Source organism: Tyto alba, unplaced genomic scaffold (genome assembly GCF_018691265.1).
Source record: "Tyto alba isolate M040663 unplaced genomic scaffold, T.alba_DEE_v4.0 Super-Scaffold_2, whole genome shotgun sequence".
Taxonomy (NCBI): Eukaryota; Metazoa; Chordata; class Aves; order Strigiformes; family Tytonidae; genus Tyto; species Tyto alba.
In genome coordinates, this window is record NW_024881282.1 from 74356081 (window position 1) to 74373103 (window position 17023).

A 17023-nucleotide genomic window follows, 5' to 3' on the forward strand; every position below is an offset into this window, starting at 1 on the left:
CTATTGGGATCCTGTCATCAACACATTGGTGTTTCAGCCACTTCCTAGCAGATTTAGTAAGGCACACTCCCCTTACCAGGTAGTATTCCCTCCCCTTGCTGATATTTTCTAACAGCTGTGAGGAAACATCATCAGAGCAGGGTCTGGAGAAACCATGGTCAGACTCTTCCTTGACCTGCACCGAGGGAGAGGTGAAGACAAACAGAAAGAGGGAATGGAAAGGATTGACTCTGTTAACATGGTCACTTCCCAGCTGTTGTAAATAATGCCTGTTGTTCCTGTAGAAAGCATTCGATGAAAGGGTGTTTAGCTTTTCTGTTACCCACTCCACCAGCATCTTAACTGCTGGCTTGTAAACCATTTCTGCCCAGACTAAGGCCCCAAACTTCGAGCAACACAGAGTTTGTCCTTGGTCACAGTTCCAAAGCCACTGCTCCTCTCTTTAGGCTGTGCAATAATTTTCCAAACTTAGGTGGACGGATTTCCACAAAGAAACTAACTGTTCAGTTCAGATCTGCCAATTTACTGGGGGCAGAAATTAAAAAAAAAAAACTATGTTCCAGTGTTTGGAAAACATAGCATAGGCTGGTTTCTGTGTTTCTGTGCAAGAAACTAGTGTCCAATGAGGACAAATTGGTGCCTATCAGCTGCTTGGCATTTTGGGTTTTTTAAAATATATTTTATTTTTAATACACTCTTTATGTTAAGAAACAAGCTCAGCTGTGATAATAGTACACTGCCTGTGCAAAAATGGTTGCTGAATGTGCAAACCTTTCAAAATATCAGAGTTAGGGTTTCATTTTCCTTCAAGTACTATGAAACTGATACAGGAGGCTTCCATAAACTCTCATTTAGAATGTTTTACACTGAGTAATATGAAATTACTTTATTAATCGCAATTTGTTCCCCTCAAGAGCTGTTATAAGTTAATCACATTATTTCTGTATAGCACATACAACAGACATTTGCTATAACAGAAGAGTCACCTTTCCTAGTGTGCTTGTCTGGACTTCTGCTTAGTTGTTTTTCCAAAAATATTTGCTGTCTATCTAAAAACCATCTGTATGCTATGTATGTCCAAAGACGCATCTATTTTCCCCATTAATGTTTTTTTACATTATGAGTTTGCATGCAGTACTATATAAAGCATCTTACAATATGAAGGAAGAATAGCATGGTAAAATGAAGGGTCACGTCTCCAAAAAAGTTACTGGAAGGATTTATTAAAACCTAATAAAATATTTAATGGATTATTATCTGAAAAGTAAATGGACATGCAACATAGGGTTTCTTTTTGTTTTATTAAACATCATCTAAAGCCTAAGGTGAAATGCAAAATTTAAGAGAAAAACTGGACAGTTTACTCACAAAATAATACTGAAGGATGAAAACCTAATCAGGCAGTAGCCTTAATATTACAGAGCCATGACAGAAAATTAGACTTGTCAATTACCAAGACTTCTCAGTTATCTTGACAACATTACAAAGTTTGTATCTGAAAAAAAAAACGTTATTGTAATCATCCTTCCTTCAGTCAAACTTAAAGCACAGTTGGGTCTGAGAGTATTCAAGAACAACTTAGGTGACAAGTTACTGGCCATGCAAAAATAAAGGCTACATGGCAAGCTGCTTGATAATTACTGTGGCCCAATTTCATTCTAAGTGGAGACTATAATAAAAGATATATTGTTCTTCCGTAACTGTCGTGCAAGTTGGATGAAATTTTAGCATTGTTTAAGTTTTGTGGGGTTTTTTTTTAAACAAAGTAGGCAATTTTCTGGATATTGGTTTAAAGCACACAGCCAGAGAACAGAATAGAAACATATACAACCTTTAAAATCAATGCTTGAATACAAACCACAAGAAAAATGTGAATTGTGGATACTTTTTGCCAGTAAAACTTTCATTTACAGATCCTCAGCAACTATTTTCGAATATCCAAATCAACTGTCAGTGTTGACGAGCAAAGACTCATTTCAATGACCAATTTATTCATTATAAATCTGGCAAAATTTATAAATACATTAATTAATTATTCATCTTTCCATAGCTGCTGATGCTGAAGGAATAGAGAAGGCTGCACACATCCCTGTTAAGCAGAAGTACCAAGTGCTGGTACAAGCCCTGCTCAGTCCTAAGGCTACAGAGAGGTGCGTGCTGCCGCACACTCACTTCAGCGACCAGGAGCGAAGGTTTACAGCTCCTCACAGGTTCCAGCCCCGCAATTGCTTCACAAGAGACCCGGCGATTAAACCTGTCGGGAAATGTGCTTTGCTTCCATTAAACTCCTCTCTGGCTTCTATTAAACTCCAAAAGGATCCTGGCTTCTTTCCAGGCCCGCTCCTGTTCTCTTTCATTCTCTCATTTACATTCAGTACAATACTCGTTCACTTTTCATGTTAATTGTTTCAATATTCTTAACTTCTCTTCAAACCTTCAATTACTACTTGTTACATAACCTCCTCTTGTCCTCTTCTGTCTTCTCCTTCTTTCTTTTATCCAGTTTTTTTCCCCTCTCTTATTACTCTGAGCTTTTTTCCTGCTCAATATAGTATTTTCCTCTACTCCCTATTTCTTGCCAGCTGGAAAAAGCTGCTTCCTTTTATCATCTCTTTTTTTTGTTGTTGTTCTTTTGTTTGCTTGCACAGATTTAAAAAGCAAGACTGTTAGAGCTCAGAAGCATCTGTGGACCAAATCCAAACACCAATATATTTTACACATGGATTCACTTAACTTTTAGCAGATGCAAGGATATCTTAACAATAAAAAAACTTTTTATTAACTAGGAATAACAGATCACATACACCAGCAAAAATACAAGCTTAATAAAAGTGCTGAAGGCCATAAACTCTCCCTGTTGACACATTATACCACTTCTCTGTTGCAGAAAGCTTTTTCTAACACAATGTGAAAAGATAATGGCAAATTACAAAATTAGCATCACATCAAGCTTAGTGTTTCAACTGCAGAACAAAATATTTTGTTTGGCTTTCATCAAGTCCACTTAAAGTTTTGTGAGAATAAGAATAATCAAGATGATACAGCTGCCTTTTCAGTCTTATCTCAGATTTATAGCCTTGAGGGCACAGGCAGCCTGTGTGAACATCCATCAGCTCACTCAAAACTAGCAAGACCCCAAAAGAGCAGGAGAAACTCCAGCACAGGCCACACGACCTACGTGCAGTTCTGACAAGACAATACTGAACTCACTCCAATTATGGCTAAATTACTGCTCAGTATTCAAGATAACTCGGGATTTTTTCCAAAAGCTTTTTTCCCCATGTTTTTTGGTGGTTGGGTTTTTTTTGTTTTGTTTTTGGTTTTTTTTTTTTTTTTGTTTTGTTTTTTACTGCAATGAAGCCACACAGTAGCAGAAATGTTTTCAGAAGTGCTAGTCCTACAGGAATGTGAGCATATAGCTAAAACGTCCATGTACTCTTATTGATGTTTTTCACCAAACAATCTGAAATAGTCAAATCCTTCAAGTGCGCTCTTCTTCCCACACCTAAAAGGGAATTTCTTAATTTTTACAGGTTTTTGTTGTTGTTTTTGTTTTGTTTTTTAATGAAGATGATGATGGGAAAAATCAGCTTCAAGTTTTACCTTAAAATAGTCCTCTTCCCCCACGTTTTAACTATGGACCACTGTGGGCTTGAAAATATCTGCACACCACTGTTTTAACAAAATTCTGGGATATGTTACTATTAAAAAGCTAATTTGTAGTAACTGCTCTCCTGGAATATAACTTGCTTCACAGGGCCTTTGTCCATCCCCTGTCATCCAGATTTGTGACTGCAGGCATCATCTTCCTTTTTCAAGATAAGAAAATGCCAGAACAATAAGAAACTGAAAAGTTCAGCTATTTCAGACCTGCTCACACCAGTGAGAGACACACTTGTCTAAAACCGTATAACTATCTTTTACAGGTCAGTTAAGCTGGTGAAAGACATGACAAAAAGGAAACATTTTTTTCCACTTCAGGTACTCTATCAAACAGCAGTGGAACCCTTGTTCTTAGGGAAAAAAAAAAAAAAATCAAAGCAATAGGTCACTGAGTTTTATTCTTTTACTGACTAAATTTATCATGATAGAATTCGTTCCTGTGAGAGTCATAATCTCCTTAGCCTATTTTTACATTTTGCTTCTCTTTTAGATCCACCTCCTCAATGCAGAGGTTGCTCCACATGCTGTTCTCACCAGTTCAATAACACCCTGTTTGTGAGGAGAGTTTCTAGTTACACACAGCTGGATGCACATACATGACTGATTCAAATACAATATGAAATTATTTCTTTGCAAAAACTAGATCCATTTATTGCATGACAAGATGGACAGAGCACAGGACTCAATAATTCTTCCAAAAGTTCTAGTTTTCCTCTCCCCATGGTCAAAAGAAATCAACACATGGACTTTGTTGCTCTAACTGGCTTCACTACTGATACACAATTTTTAACCAGAAAATATACGAGAGATTTCTGAACTCAAGCTTGGAAGCCCTAGATTTTTGTTGTCTCCATGTGTTTCTTGTAAGTATTTTTCTGCTTTTTAGGATCTCTTCCACTACTGGCTACACTCAGTGATTATTTTTAGCGACCCTGCAAGATTCTTCTATGTAACTTCCTACCTCTAACACCCATACTTTTTGATTCAAACTTCTGTTTTCTTGGATTGAGTTTTTAAGAAACTCAATAAAGCATATACAGATTAGGTAAGGATTAAATCACTCTACAACTGTTTTCTTCCTTATATTTTAATTTCACTTTCTTGCTTTGTGATTTGATTATTGTTTGTTTTTTTTAAATGAGTTTTTCAGACACACACAAACTCATTCCAATGGCCCCACTTTCTTACAGTAAAATACAATATTGGACAAATTTTTTTATATCAGAAATAGTGGAAAGCCTCAAACCAGAAAATTAGAACAAGTCATGGCCCATAATGGATGCTGCCACGTTAAGTTAACTGGTTGCAGTGTAGAAGAGTCCCATGGAAATATGTAAGGAGAAAGGAGGCATTAAGAGGCTAAATTCTCTACCAGGGAAAGCCAGGCAACAGCGAGTCGCGGTCATCAACCTCTTCTAACACGGCCTAAAATGGGGTAGACCAAGAAAAGAGTATTCACAGCAGCACCAAGGTTACAGTGAATACCAAGCATCAAAACATTTGTTTGTGACTGGTTTTGGTAAATGAGTTTGCAAAACCACTGAAGGGAAGTCCATGCAATTCTACAACTTCCAACCTTAACCAATGCCCATTCCCAGAATGACACAACTGAACATTATGGAGAGGAAAATTGTGCTTAGAGAGCTAATACAATCTGACAGTTTCTTGAGGTACCATTTAATTATTGCGCTAAAAAGCAATCACCAATTTCTGCATAAGCAAACCATCAACAGACAGCTGCTTAATTATATTTGAAAAATGTCCTTTCATAGGAGAAAGTTTGTCTTGCATACCTGGTAACAAAAGGTTTAGTTATACTGGACTGCTAAAAAAATACTGGATATTGCAAATGGTTTACAGGCCAGTCCTTTAACAACAGTGCCTTCCTGTGTTTATTATAGGCATTTTCTTATTTTAAAGCTAAGATTCAGCTATGTTTTCTAGTTGTAATTCTGTCCTCCTACACATCCACAAGCAAATTAGGTCAATTCCAAACTATTTGTAAAACCTCCTACACAGAAAGGAGTTCGAGATTTTAAAACATATGAAGTTTGAAATAAACAAAGTCAACCGACCAGTGCCATAAACCTTATGAACTGTCAATTTTTTGTTCTAGCCTAATAAGGCATCCTGAAGTAATAAGAACCAAAACGCAAGAATGATTGCCCTTGGCCAGAGGTTGCATCGACATCATGTTTAATAACATTTTAATAATGTTTATTATATAAGTTTCCCTAATTAACTTCTAAACTTACTTCTGCACTTGGCATCTGTAACATCCTGTGGCAATGAGTTCCACTATGTAATTATGTGTTGCATGAAAAAATGTTTATTTTAAATCTAATGCTGGGTAAGAGCTAGGAGTCATCAAAATTGTGCAGTAAGAAATTATGAAGAATCATGCTCTCCCCATCTTATCCATAACATTAGTAGCTTTATATGCTTCTTGCATTTCTTCTGAACTCATTTCTTTTCCAAGCTGCAGAGTACCATCCTGTTTGAACAGAGGTATCTCTTTCCCCATATATAACCGGGTTTATCCTTACTAAAAAGAAGGACAACTGCAATTGTTTGTACTATTCCAGATCGGTCATGGATGTCATCATGAAGTTTGTATAGAACTATACTGCAACTTCAGGGTCTCTTTTTTGAGTAGTAATGATTTAGACTACCATGCATGTTAGTTAGCCAGTTCCCTCCTGCGAGCATTATTGCGTAATATTGTATAGTTAACTTGCCATTTTATTAACTTGTTATGTTGTATTATCTTCCCACAAGCGTTCATGTTCACAGATTTCGGGGTCTTAATATCAGGAATGGTTTATGAGTACAAGCTGTTATTTTGCTTTTTAGCCACTTTCACAGCCTTATTAAAGCAGCAAAGATCTCCACATAAATCCCTGTAGGAGTCTACTTTTGGCTTGAGACTACTGATCTTTTATTCTTACCCGTTTTTTCCTATCTTAAAAAATTAATAACCTGGGAGGGCTTCTCTTACTTTTCCAACCATCTGGTTTCTTCAGGAAACTTTGGCAGCAGCTGTCATGGACTAGGACAGTTAGTTCATATGAGTTATATAGTTCTAACATGACCATGAACTCATATCCAACCAATTTGCAAGCTACAATCTATCTACAACAGTCATGTTGGCTCTTCTTTATTATTTTATATTCTTCATGTACATGTTCATTATTCATATTTTTAAAAACACGTCTTCTCATTTGATTATATGACAGTTTTAATTAATTTTGATAAGGACAGAAATAAAACTGTCTGGACTGTAGCTTCATGCAGATTATGCTACATTTACAAATTCAGTGATTATGTATTTGAATTACTTCAGACCTGTTAGGTGCACCCTGATTAGTCCAGGCAATTTGTTGTTATTCATTTTAATCAGCTTGTTCTAAAAATTCTTCCCAACACTTGAATTTGAAACAGACCATCTGAGACATCTTAAGTAAGCTCCAGTGATTCTCACGTTTGGTTACAATTTCTACTTTATAAAGTCTTTCTTTACCTGTTAAAGATTTCCCTCCATGGCAGCTTAACAATACTGAGTTCGGGTTTTTTCACCCTTTAGCAGATATTTACTCAAATACTTAATACGGTAGCTCTTGATACCACTAAAAGCTGTAACCTTTTAGCTGTTCCTTTTAACAATTTTCTAACAAGCTTGCTCCTTTAGGTTCTCCCCTAAGATGTTACTGCAATATATTTTACGCTTACTCTTAAAACAACATGGAAATCGTATTTGTTACAGTTACTCTTGTAGGGTAGCTCTACAATAATTTCATCTTAACCTAGGTCTTGTGCACTGCACATTTGTCAAGAGTTACTCCTCTTGTGAGCTGACAGTTTATCTGAAAACTCAATATATTTTCTTCACTTCTACGTTTACTGAGTCTTCATACATGTAACAGAACCATATGACAACAGGAAATGCTTCTTCCTTCAGCATCTTACCTCCTTTAGCACTTCACAGTAAATTTCCATCTTACACGGTCAACAGTCTAACCCTCACTGTATTTTGATTTATTTGCACACAAATTCAAAATATAAGCGTACTTTCCTGTCTAGACATACATAGCTTTGACCCATAAACCCTAACATATAATAATGCATCTCCCAGAGTACAGTTTGCATTCTCATCTCTATATAAATGTATGCCCTTATACTAACATACTCTTGTACCAATTTTCTGAGACACCAAATATGTCAATATCTGGATTTCAACCCAGCATTCCACCTCTCACACTCAATTTTTTACATTTCAGATTTTGTCCAGAAGCCCATCTACAACTGCTACTGGTCTATTTGTCTTTTTCTTATACTTTATAAAGAGAAGCAAGCAGTAAATACATACATGACGGTGTTAATCCCTGACAGCTGTTGAAACATCTGCAGACCACAACCCACAATTAAGGCTCTTCGAGTTGGAGGGTATGTTAGCATTCTGCAGATCACAGGTCCAGCTTAAAAAACAAAACAAAACAAAACAAAAAAAAAACAACAAAAGAATACGTAATAGTTCTTAAGTGATCGCTATCAAAACAATGTTCCCAGGCATAACAGGCTTTGCACCTTAGTTTCAGACTTGGATTATTTCAATTAGTTTTGAGCAACTTGAACATTTCAGTTCTACTTTTCTGCACTGCACTACAAAGATGATTTCCAGGAAGCCCAGGCAAAAAAAAGGTAACAATTTTTGTACACAATGTATACTACTGGTGGCAAATGTACAGCTCTCCAATATCATACTAACAGATTGCACATCTGCTGCAACTGAATGTACTCAATGTTACCACAAAATATCATTGTTGTTTCTTCTCTAAAAGCTCCTACTGTTATTGAAAGGTTATTTCAGAAATGCCATTACTCACTGCTCAGATCTGAATCTTGCAGATAAAGTGTTCTCCCTAGCCCCCCCAAAGACCCAATTTCTACAAACCAGTTGCAAGTATGGGTATTTTGAAGGTATGGGATAGATCTACCCTGCACAGCTGTAAGGCCAGCTGAGGGAGCATAAATTATTTCAATTTTTTTCCATAACTTTGGTAGCAATGGTATGAGGCTGCATTCAAAAAGCAGAAAACAGTTTTTCAATGAAGCGAAACCCAAAAATTTCTGGCAAACTGAAAAAGTTTTCTTCTCCGTTATTTTTAAATTTTCAAAGTATCTTATAAAAAAAAAATACAGAAAGCTGTATGATATCAGGCAAAAATTTAAAATACTTGATTCCATTATTTACTTGAATTTCTTTCTGCCCAAAGTGGTATTTAGGGCAGAACACAGTCTGGGGAAAAATTCTGTTTTATACATCTTATCACATCTGGTATACCCACTTAGAACAACTAATATAGATCTCAATATGTATAAGTCAAAATAGTCATCATAAAAAAAAAAAAAAAAAAGGTGAAGAGGATCTACATTTTTACATCTTCAGAGTCTTTCCTGAACATACAGAAAACATTAAGTGTATTGATTCAGTATAAAAACCTATCTGGGTCTGTTAGTGAAGAATGATTTACATGCAAAGAGTTCCAACTTCAGAAAGCTGACAATCTGTGAACAGTTTCAAGAGTGGAACTCAAGAAGGCAGTTTAGATAACATTTTCTTCACTGAAAGATAATCAGACCTGCCTAACAAAAGCTTATTTTCATTAAAGAATTATGGTATTTGTAATTCATATCTCAGTTGTATCATCACTTAACTTTGCTCCTTTATTATTAACAGAATTCAGTCTGACAAATCTTCCAGCTGGTTTCCAAATAACATTAACATTTGGACAGTATACAGTCCCACCTGTCCTGCCATATAGTCACATCACTACATTCAAAATGTCTCTGAGTAAAATCAACTGTCAGATAAATAGAGCCAATCTATGCATCTGGTAAAATATTCTCAAGCAAGGCACAGGACATCACTGAGTAGGACAAGCATATCAAAGGGTTCAGTAGTCAAAGTGGCATTTCCTCAGTGGAAAACCAACAAAACCAGCACTCGCTGCTAGCTAGGAGCAGTCCGGAGCTCAGACATACTCTGGGATTTCTCCTCACCTCCAAGCTTCACAAAAGAAAAAAGTGTACTAACAAATGCAACTATGAACCTTAATTCACAAACAACAGCCCTCAGGTTTTCATACTCATCATTACACCTAAGCATAGAGGCTCTGGGCTGAAAAACCTTTATCTGGCAACTCATTCTGCAGCATCTGTCATGAATGTAGGCTGGTTCATGCCTATGAGAGATCTTCCATTCTTCATAATCGTCCTATAAAGTTCAAAATCCACATTTATCTTCAAAGGACTTTACAGCCAACCTAAATCTTGAAGTCCACCCTTAATGACTATGCTCATCGAATGAGCTGGAACTCTAGAGCAGAGGCTGTTAGGAAAGGAAGCAGAAATGTCCTAAGGAACTGATGCAAGGTTTTTAACAATCCCTGATCCACTCAGCTATTTGATGAAAGTTATATAAAATTCTATTCACAATACAGCATTGTACAAAACAATTGAAAAGAAGGCATTAAAATGAATAGCTAGAAATTAAAGCAGCTGTTCTCAGACAATGGCTTGCAACACAGAGGGAGTCATGAACTCTCAAAACTTTATCAGAGAAATCAGTTTGTACGCCTGAATTAAGGCCCTGCAGAAATTTTAAGACCATGTACCAAAGTTTAGATCTTTTTTGTTAGAACTTTAGACCTTTAGAGCATCCAGTCAGCTAAATTCAGTAAGTACCTGGAATTTTTCAGACTTCTGATTAACTGTATCAGAAAAATGATGCTAAAAATTATCATACTGGTTCAAGCTGGAGATTTAAAAGCTTCACTCCAAATATGTACCATGGCAACCGCACATATCAATAGGCATACACAAAATTAATGGATTTTCTTTCATAAAATTCACAGCCTTCAGGTTTACAAACCAATAAATGGAATGAAAGAAATAAAAGAAATCATTAATCTCTGTATTAAAGGAGCTTTACAAACGCCACTGAAAAACATAAAGGACTCTGACCGCGAGGTGGCTTTTTTAAAACAGACAATGAATGTGAAACTTTTTATTAAAATTATCTAGCCCTAGAACTAACTATACTATTTTTGCATTTTCCTATCATCAGTCCTAAGATGCATCTTCTGTTGAGTTCATATATTACAGCCTTCTTAAAAATAAACAATTCTAGGCAAAACAAGGTTGCTAAAAGAAGAGAATGGGTCTAAACTAAAAAATTAAAACAAGTTTTCAGAAACAAATACATTCTTCTTGTGTAAATAAGTCTTCTGAAAATTGAAATTGTACTTCAGGAATTTCTGATAATCATTAAATCTGATGTTATTATTACAACAGATTGAAATAACACAAAACAATAAAATAATTAAATCTTTAAACATGGAGCAACTTAATTGCTCACAAAACTAGAGGGAAATAGATGATGGAAAACTATGTCATCAAAAAAAAAATAAACATTTGGCAATTTTTAAAGTGGAAAAAAAAAAATTGTCTCCAAAAGTCCATATTTTTTGTTTATGATACTTCTGCCTTACTTGCTGTTGTTTTGCTTGCAGCTAGCAGATTCAGAAACATTCCTGCATTTGAACCACTTTGAAATTGAGAAACCACAGAGATATTTGTTTTCCTTCTAATCTATGAATAAAAATGAAGTCAAAAGGATGAGACCTCCTAATGCCATGATTAATTTAATGAAACTAGATTTGGTTGGACTTTGTGATGTGGTTGCAGATAATTACTTTACCTCAAGTGAATTTCCTTAATGCATATGTTTACAAGGGTTCAAGATATGCTACAGTAAAAGACAGCTAAAGCTTCTTCTAGTGAGAATGCAACATGGCAGCAACAGATAAAGTGTAATGTAAATAAGGATGCCACTGTTGTAGAAGGTGACATTACATGAAGTGGAAATACTTGCAGTGAATTGCTGTGGTCTAAGTAGCTTTTTCTTAGCCTGGTCTAAACTGCCTACCCAACTAGACATTCATCCTTATAAGCAAAAGGCAAAAATAGGATTTGGAAGATTGGCTTCACATCCAAAAAGTCCTTATTAGTTTCCACTGAGCTAAACAGTGGGGGAGAAGATGTTCTTGTCAAATCATTACTTCCAGAAAGCAAGTGATGCTTTCCAAACATTACGTTTTATGAGCGGTTATCTGAAACTTTTAACATCAGCTTCCTATATTTTAGTTGCTGCTCTTGTTACTAGGCATAACCCAGAAGTAAGTTAGGTTTAGAAACTGCGAATCACCTGGTAAGGCAATTTGACTCTCCTCTGTAGGTAAAACGGACTGTATGGCGATTACAGGAGCCGGGGTGTGACCTACTGCCAACTAAAAGATATAGATACCTTTCAAAAACAACAAAACAAACCAACCCTAGTTCTAAAAGGAGTTTAAATAATGGAAGCTACAAAGCAGAAGAATGGGTATTAATGATATCTCAGCATGTCCTGAAAATGTACTGCATACACTTCCAGGGAAATACGAATATATAGAAAAAGACATAAAGCCAACCTAAAAATCACTCGGCAAATGCAGGCAAACATCTGGTGCCTGGAAACTTTGTGATCTTCTATCCCTCAAATTATTAGTACAATACCTGGCAGAATTTCACAGCCAGGAAACTACGGTAAGAGACTGGGCTCTGCCAAAGTCATTTGCAGGTTCAAACATTCTCATGCCAGCTAATCTAGGTAACAGCTTGTAGCAACAGCTTAAAACTACGTAGGGCTCCTGCCAGCATTTTGTGCTCTTGCTGTAGAGGATTGTTTCCAAAAAGGCAGGCTTAGCCAAGCAACAAGACAGCCAGCCACTCATCAGTTTAGCATCAATTAAGTTCAACCTTCTGATTAGTTTCTCAGACCCATTCTTGTCCTAATGCTAGTCAATACCCTCTCTTCCATCCAGATTAATCTTCAATGAACTGGACTGCAGTTGGAAATGGGATCAAAAAAAAAAAAAAAAAAAGAAACTTCGGGCTGGTGATCTGGATAACAGAACACAGACATAGGAATCATTTCTCTGTTTTGCCTTTCCTTACAAAAATCACAGCTTCCAGCCCTTCTTTCCCTGCATCATCTGCAGAATATTCCTCCACCTAAGACTCCTCCTCTAAATGACTTAGAGCTAGCTATTATTTTCTGCATATGAATGACATACTAAAGCAAACACCCTTTCCTTCTCCTAGACTATCATATGATTATTTTCTAAAAGTATCAACTTCATTTTTCCTTTCTGTAACATTTACCAAATCAAAAGAAAATTGAAGTCTTTTTTTTAAGATCAAAACTGCATTCTTTAACCTGAGAAGATACAAAACAATTTTACGTAAGTACCAAGCTCTTCCCCACTATCTCACAATGTTTCCAGTAAAACTGGAAGAATCACCCTCAGCAGTAGAGGAAACTTCCTACCTCATGCAGTTCTCTAATCCCCTGAGAAAGCCCAAAGGGTTGCTAAGGTTGCTTGCTTGAGTCTTTTTTTTTTTTTTTTTTTTTAAACTGGCATAACCCACCATCAGCCAAGAATGAGACAAGACTGGCAGCTTGCCAGTCTTAGTATTTTTCAGTTTTCCACAGCAAATACATCCAATGGTATAACAAGACAGCCAGCTCTAAAAGCAAATAAAAGCTAATTAGACATAACCACTTTGGTTCTAGAGAATTAAGTAGTGCAGGAGTTTTTCCATGCCTAGATGAACTGAAAGAGGCTTTTTGTTTGCTCAGGAAACCTAGATGTCAAATAAATACTCCCTCCAAATGATCTTTTTAATCCACACATTGAGAACAGAAACACTAAGAATAAAGATATTTTTGTTTTGTTTTGACAGCAAGTTGAGTTGGTCTTTTGGGAAGCCTGAAAACAAAGTAATTTTCTTTTATCTGTAAAAGGAAAAAAAATATATCTTTCCCTTGATGCCACATTCTTTGATATAAAACTTTGGTGACAGAAAATCTATATGACTGAGTACTTGCACAAAGGAGGCAGAAGTTAAGAATACCTTTGAACAGGACAAGAAGCAGTGGCAAGTAGGGAAGCAAAAAAGGAGTGCATTTTGGCTCCATATGACATGTTCTTTAAAGAAAACAGAAACTACTGCAATGAAGTCCTTTAAAACTGAAGAAACCATGACAAAACAGGTAATGAACAGAGAAGAGTGGACATTTACATGATGCCAGCAGAAGCCGAGAGAAGCAGCCACAATGACTGATGAGAGGCCACACGGGTGGAAGAGGGACCCCAGTGCGGTACCGTCAGACCTGTGGAGTGGGGGGCGTGATGGAGGGGGAGGTTTACTTGTTTCTTTGATAGGAAAACTGGGGTAGGGACAAAGAAAAGTAAGGACCCCATTGTGCCTTCCTCCTAGTTGTGGCAAGCACCTCAGAAATAAAGCAATAGGTATTAAGGCAGACTTGTGCATATCTGCAGCCTGAAATGTGGTTTTACTAAACAGACATTTCTTTTTATGGTCTGCTCTAGAACTGCTTTAGGTAGGAAACAGTAACATGACATTCACTTAAAGGTGGAGAAAGCAGATGAGATTAGATGACGTCGCTAGCACTACGCAGGCACAACCAAAATAAGCCAAGTGTTGTCACAGCCTGAAGAGCTTCACACTCCACTCTCTCATCAAGTAATAAAGTGCAATGCAGAGAATTTAGCAATTTGGAATTGGAAAGCTTTTTTTCTTTCTTTTTAAGTTGAGGAAAGACATGTAAAAGAAAACTGCAGTCAGGACAGTTTCAAGAGTGCTTCCCTCCCTTTGCTTTTTTGTGTGTGTGTTGGTAGTGTTGTTGCTGTTGTTTTTCAATTAAAAGAACAGCAAAAAAGCTGATGACTCAGTGTTCCCTCCAACCCCGTCAGTAACCTACTCTCAAGCTGATCTTCCCAGCTGTTATTGTATTAACACTCATACAGATACTGTATTTTATTTCCTGTGCAAGACATTTCAAGACTTGTATTTTCTGTAATTTTTTCTGCCAAAAATCGTAGTGATATTATTTTCCCCCCCTCTACGCCTTGTTTCCAAATGAAATAATCCCTGTTCCTTCCCTAAACCAGTAGTTTAACAGTGAAAACAGATTTATACTCCTTGACCTCCAAAAGAATGAGACACAGGGCCACATTCCCAGGAGGGAAACTGGAAAAAAAAAAGGGGAAATTTAATATAACTGAGAAAGGAGCCTGGAAGTCAATGAAAATCTCCATGGGAACTCGTTTTGGGTTTGTTTTTTTTTTTTTTTACTTTATTAATAGCACATTTAGTTTAGACCATCTCCTTAAAAAAAAGTTTTAACAAAACAATTTATCTAGGGGGCCTGAAAAACTCTCACTTTTTAAAATTCAGATGTCATTAGCATATGAGCTTCATTAAAAATAAAAGTAAGGAAAAAGCTAAAATTAGGGATGAGGTCCACAGTTAAACAGATTTTAAAAACCTGTTTTGAAATCAGTATCATTTTATCACAGCTCAGTTGGGTTCAAAAACTACAAGAGAGGAGAAAAATCAAAAAGTCACTGTAGGTTAAAGTTAAAGTACTTTAACTTTAGCTCCCTAACAACAAGACAGCACCATCAAGGGATATATAGATGACAGACAATAGAGCAGACCCAGAATGAAGGTAAAAATAGTAAGTCTTAAGAAACTCTTTCAACATGTGTGTTTTGTTTTGCTTGGGTTTTTTTGGTTTTTTTTTTTTTTTTTTCTTTTAACTCAAGTATTTAAACTTGAGCACAAAGTTGAGTTCCACTGAAGACAGAAGGACATATACACGCTTAAACATTTCAGGGAACTACAGCCTAAGATCATACGTTTTCTAAAAGTACTAGCTAATTTACTACATTTTAGTATTAACCATCTTCTATCAGAAGCACAGAGGGCTCTACGACAACCACTATCACTCAATGACAGCATGTTTTTCAGCAGAGAAGGGCGACCACATCCTGGGAGAAGGAACAGAAACATTGCCAGCAAGTCAAGGAAGCAGTTCTTCCCCTCTACCCAGCATTTGTGAGACCCACAGCTTGAGCAGCACCCCAAACTGCTGCACGAGCTTGCAGGAGAACCACCAAGGGGGATGGGGCTGAAGAACATGACATATTAGGAGATGCTAAAACAACTGGGATTATTCAACTTTAAAAGAGAAGGTAAAAAGAAAAGCCTCTGCTGGCTACAGCTACCTAGTGGAGGGCCAAAGAGAAGATGGACCCAGGCTCCTCAGAGGTGTGCAGGGGTGGGACAAAAGGCAGCAGACAAGTTGGAATGCAGAAAATTTGGACCAGATGTGAAGTCTGTTTATTCTGTACCATGGAAGTGGTCAAACACAGAAAGAGATATGTGAGCAGGTTATAGTCAGAACTTCACTGAAAGTTCCCGAGCAACCTGTTCTGACTTGTCCTGCTTTGATTAGGGATTGGATTAGACAACCATCAGAGGTCATCTACATGATTCTTAAGTGAAACCTACAGCATTCTAAGATTTGTGCTGGTACTGGTTATTACAACAAGTACTAATGAAAAAGTTTGGTACTTCACTGTAGCAAAAAAAAAAAATCAAACTGAGTATTAGGAATTAACAGACTATCACAACACTATATGATAGTGCACTTTATTCTACTTCTATTAAAACCTTTGGCTTTCTAATATGTATTAATAGTACAATTTTCACAGTTATCTTAACCAACAGTGACTGAAAAGCATCATTACACACAGATCCTGTAAAACTCAGCCATCACCATACTGCCAACAGCAGATCCACCCCTTTTTGCAATTTCCTAGGCTTCATTAATTAAGAACCTGTCAGTCACACTAGACTGACAGCTTTTACCCTGAATTTATAACCTCTGCAGAGAATATCTACCCATCAATATTGAAATCAGCAAGTGTAAAATACTCAATTGACAAGTCCATAACTGGTATGCAATATGACACAGCAATAAGGGAGACTTTATTCCAGCCTTTCAATATATATAAAGGGAGCTTATAAGATAGACAGAGAGAGACTTTTTAACAGGTTCTGTAGTTACAGGACAAGAGGTAATGGTTTTAAACTGAGAGTAGATTAGTTCGGATATAAGGAAGAAATTCTTCCCTGTGAGGGTGAAGAGACTCTGGCACAGGTTGCCCAGAGCAGCTGTGGCTGCTCCCTCCCTGGAAGGGTTCAAGGCCAGGTTGGACGGGGCTTGGAGCAGCCTGATGTAGTGGAAGGTGTCCCTGCTTGTGGCAGGGGGGGTGGAACAGGACGAACTTTAAGGTCCCTTCCAACCCAAACCATTCTATGATTGTTTAGACCTGTACGCAGTTCTGGTCCCTCTTGCTTTCTCACTCTCACCTCAAAAAAATTA

The 17023-nt window shown here is 36.9% G+C and overlaps 1 protein-coding gene across 2 annotated transcripts in view; it reads right to left on the reverse strand.

The window, feature by feature from the left end:
* SLC2A13 (solute carrier family 2 member 13) overlaps nt 1-17023 on the reverse strand; it is a 161390-nt gene that overhangs the window by 80923 nt on the left and 63444 nt on the right. For both annotated transcript variants that reach the window (XM_042792469.1, XM_032996257.2), the window contains one exon: nt 8030-8138. In XM_042792469.1, the coding sequence (XP_042648403.1) occupies nt 8030-8138 (109 nt within the window). The remainder of the gene's footprint in view (nt 1-8029; nt 8139-17023) is intronic.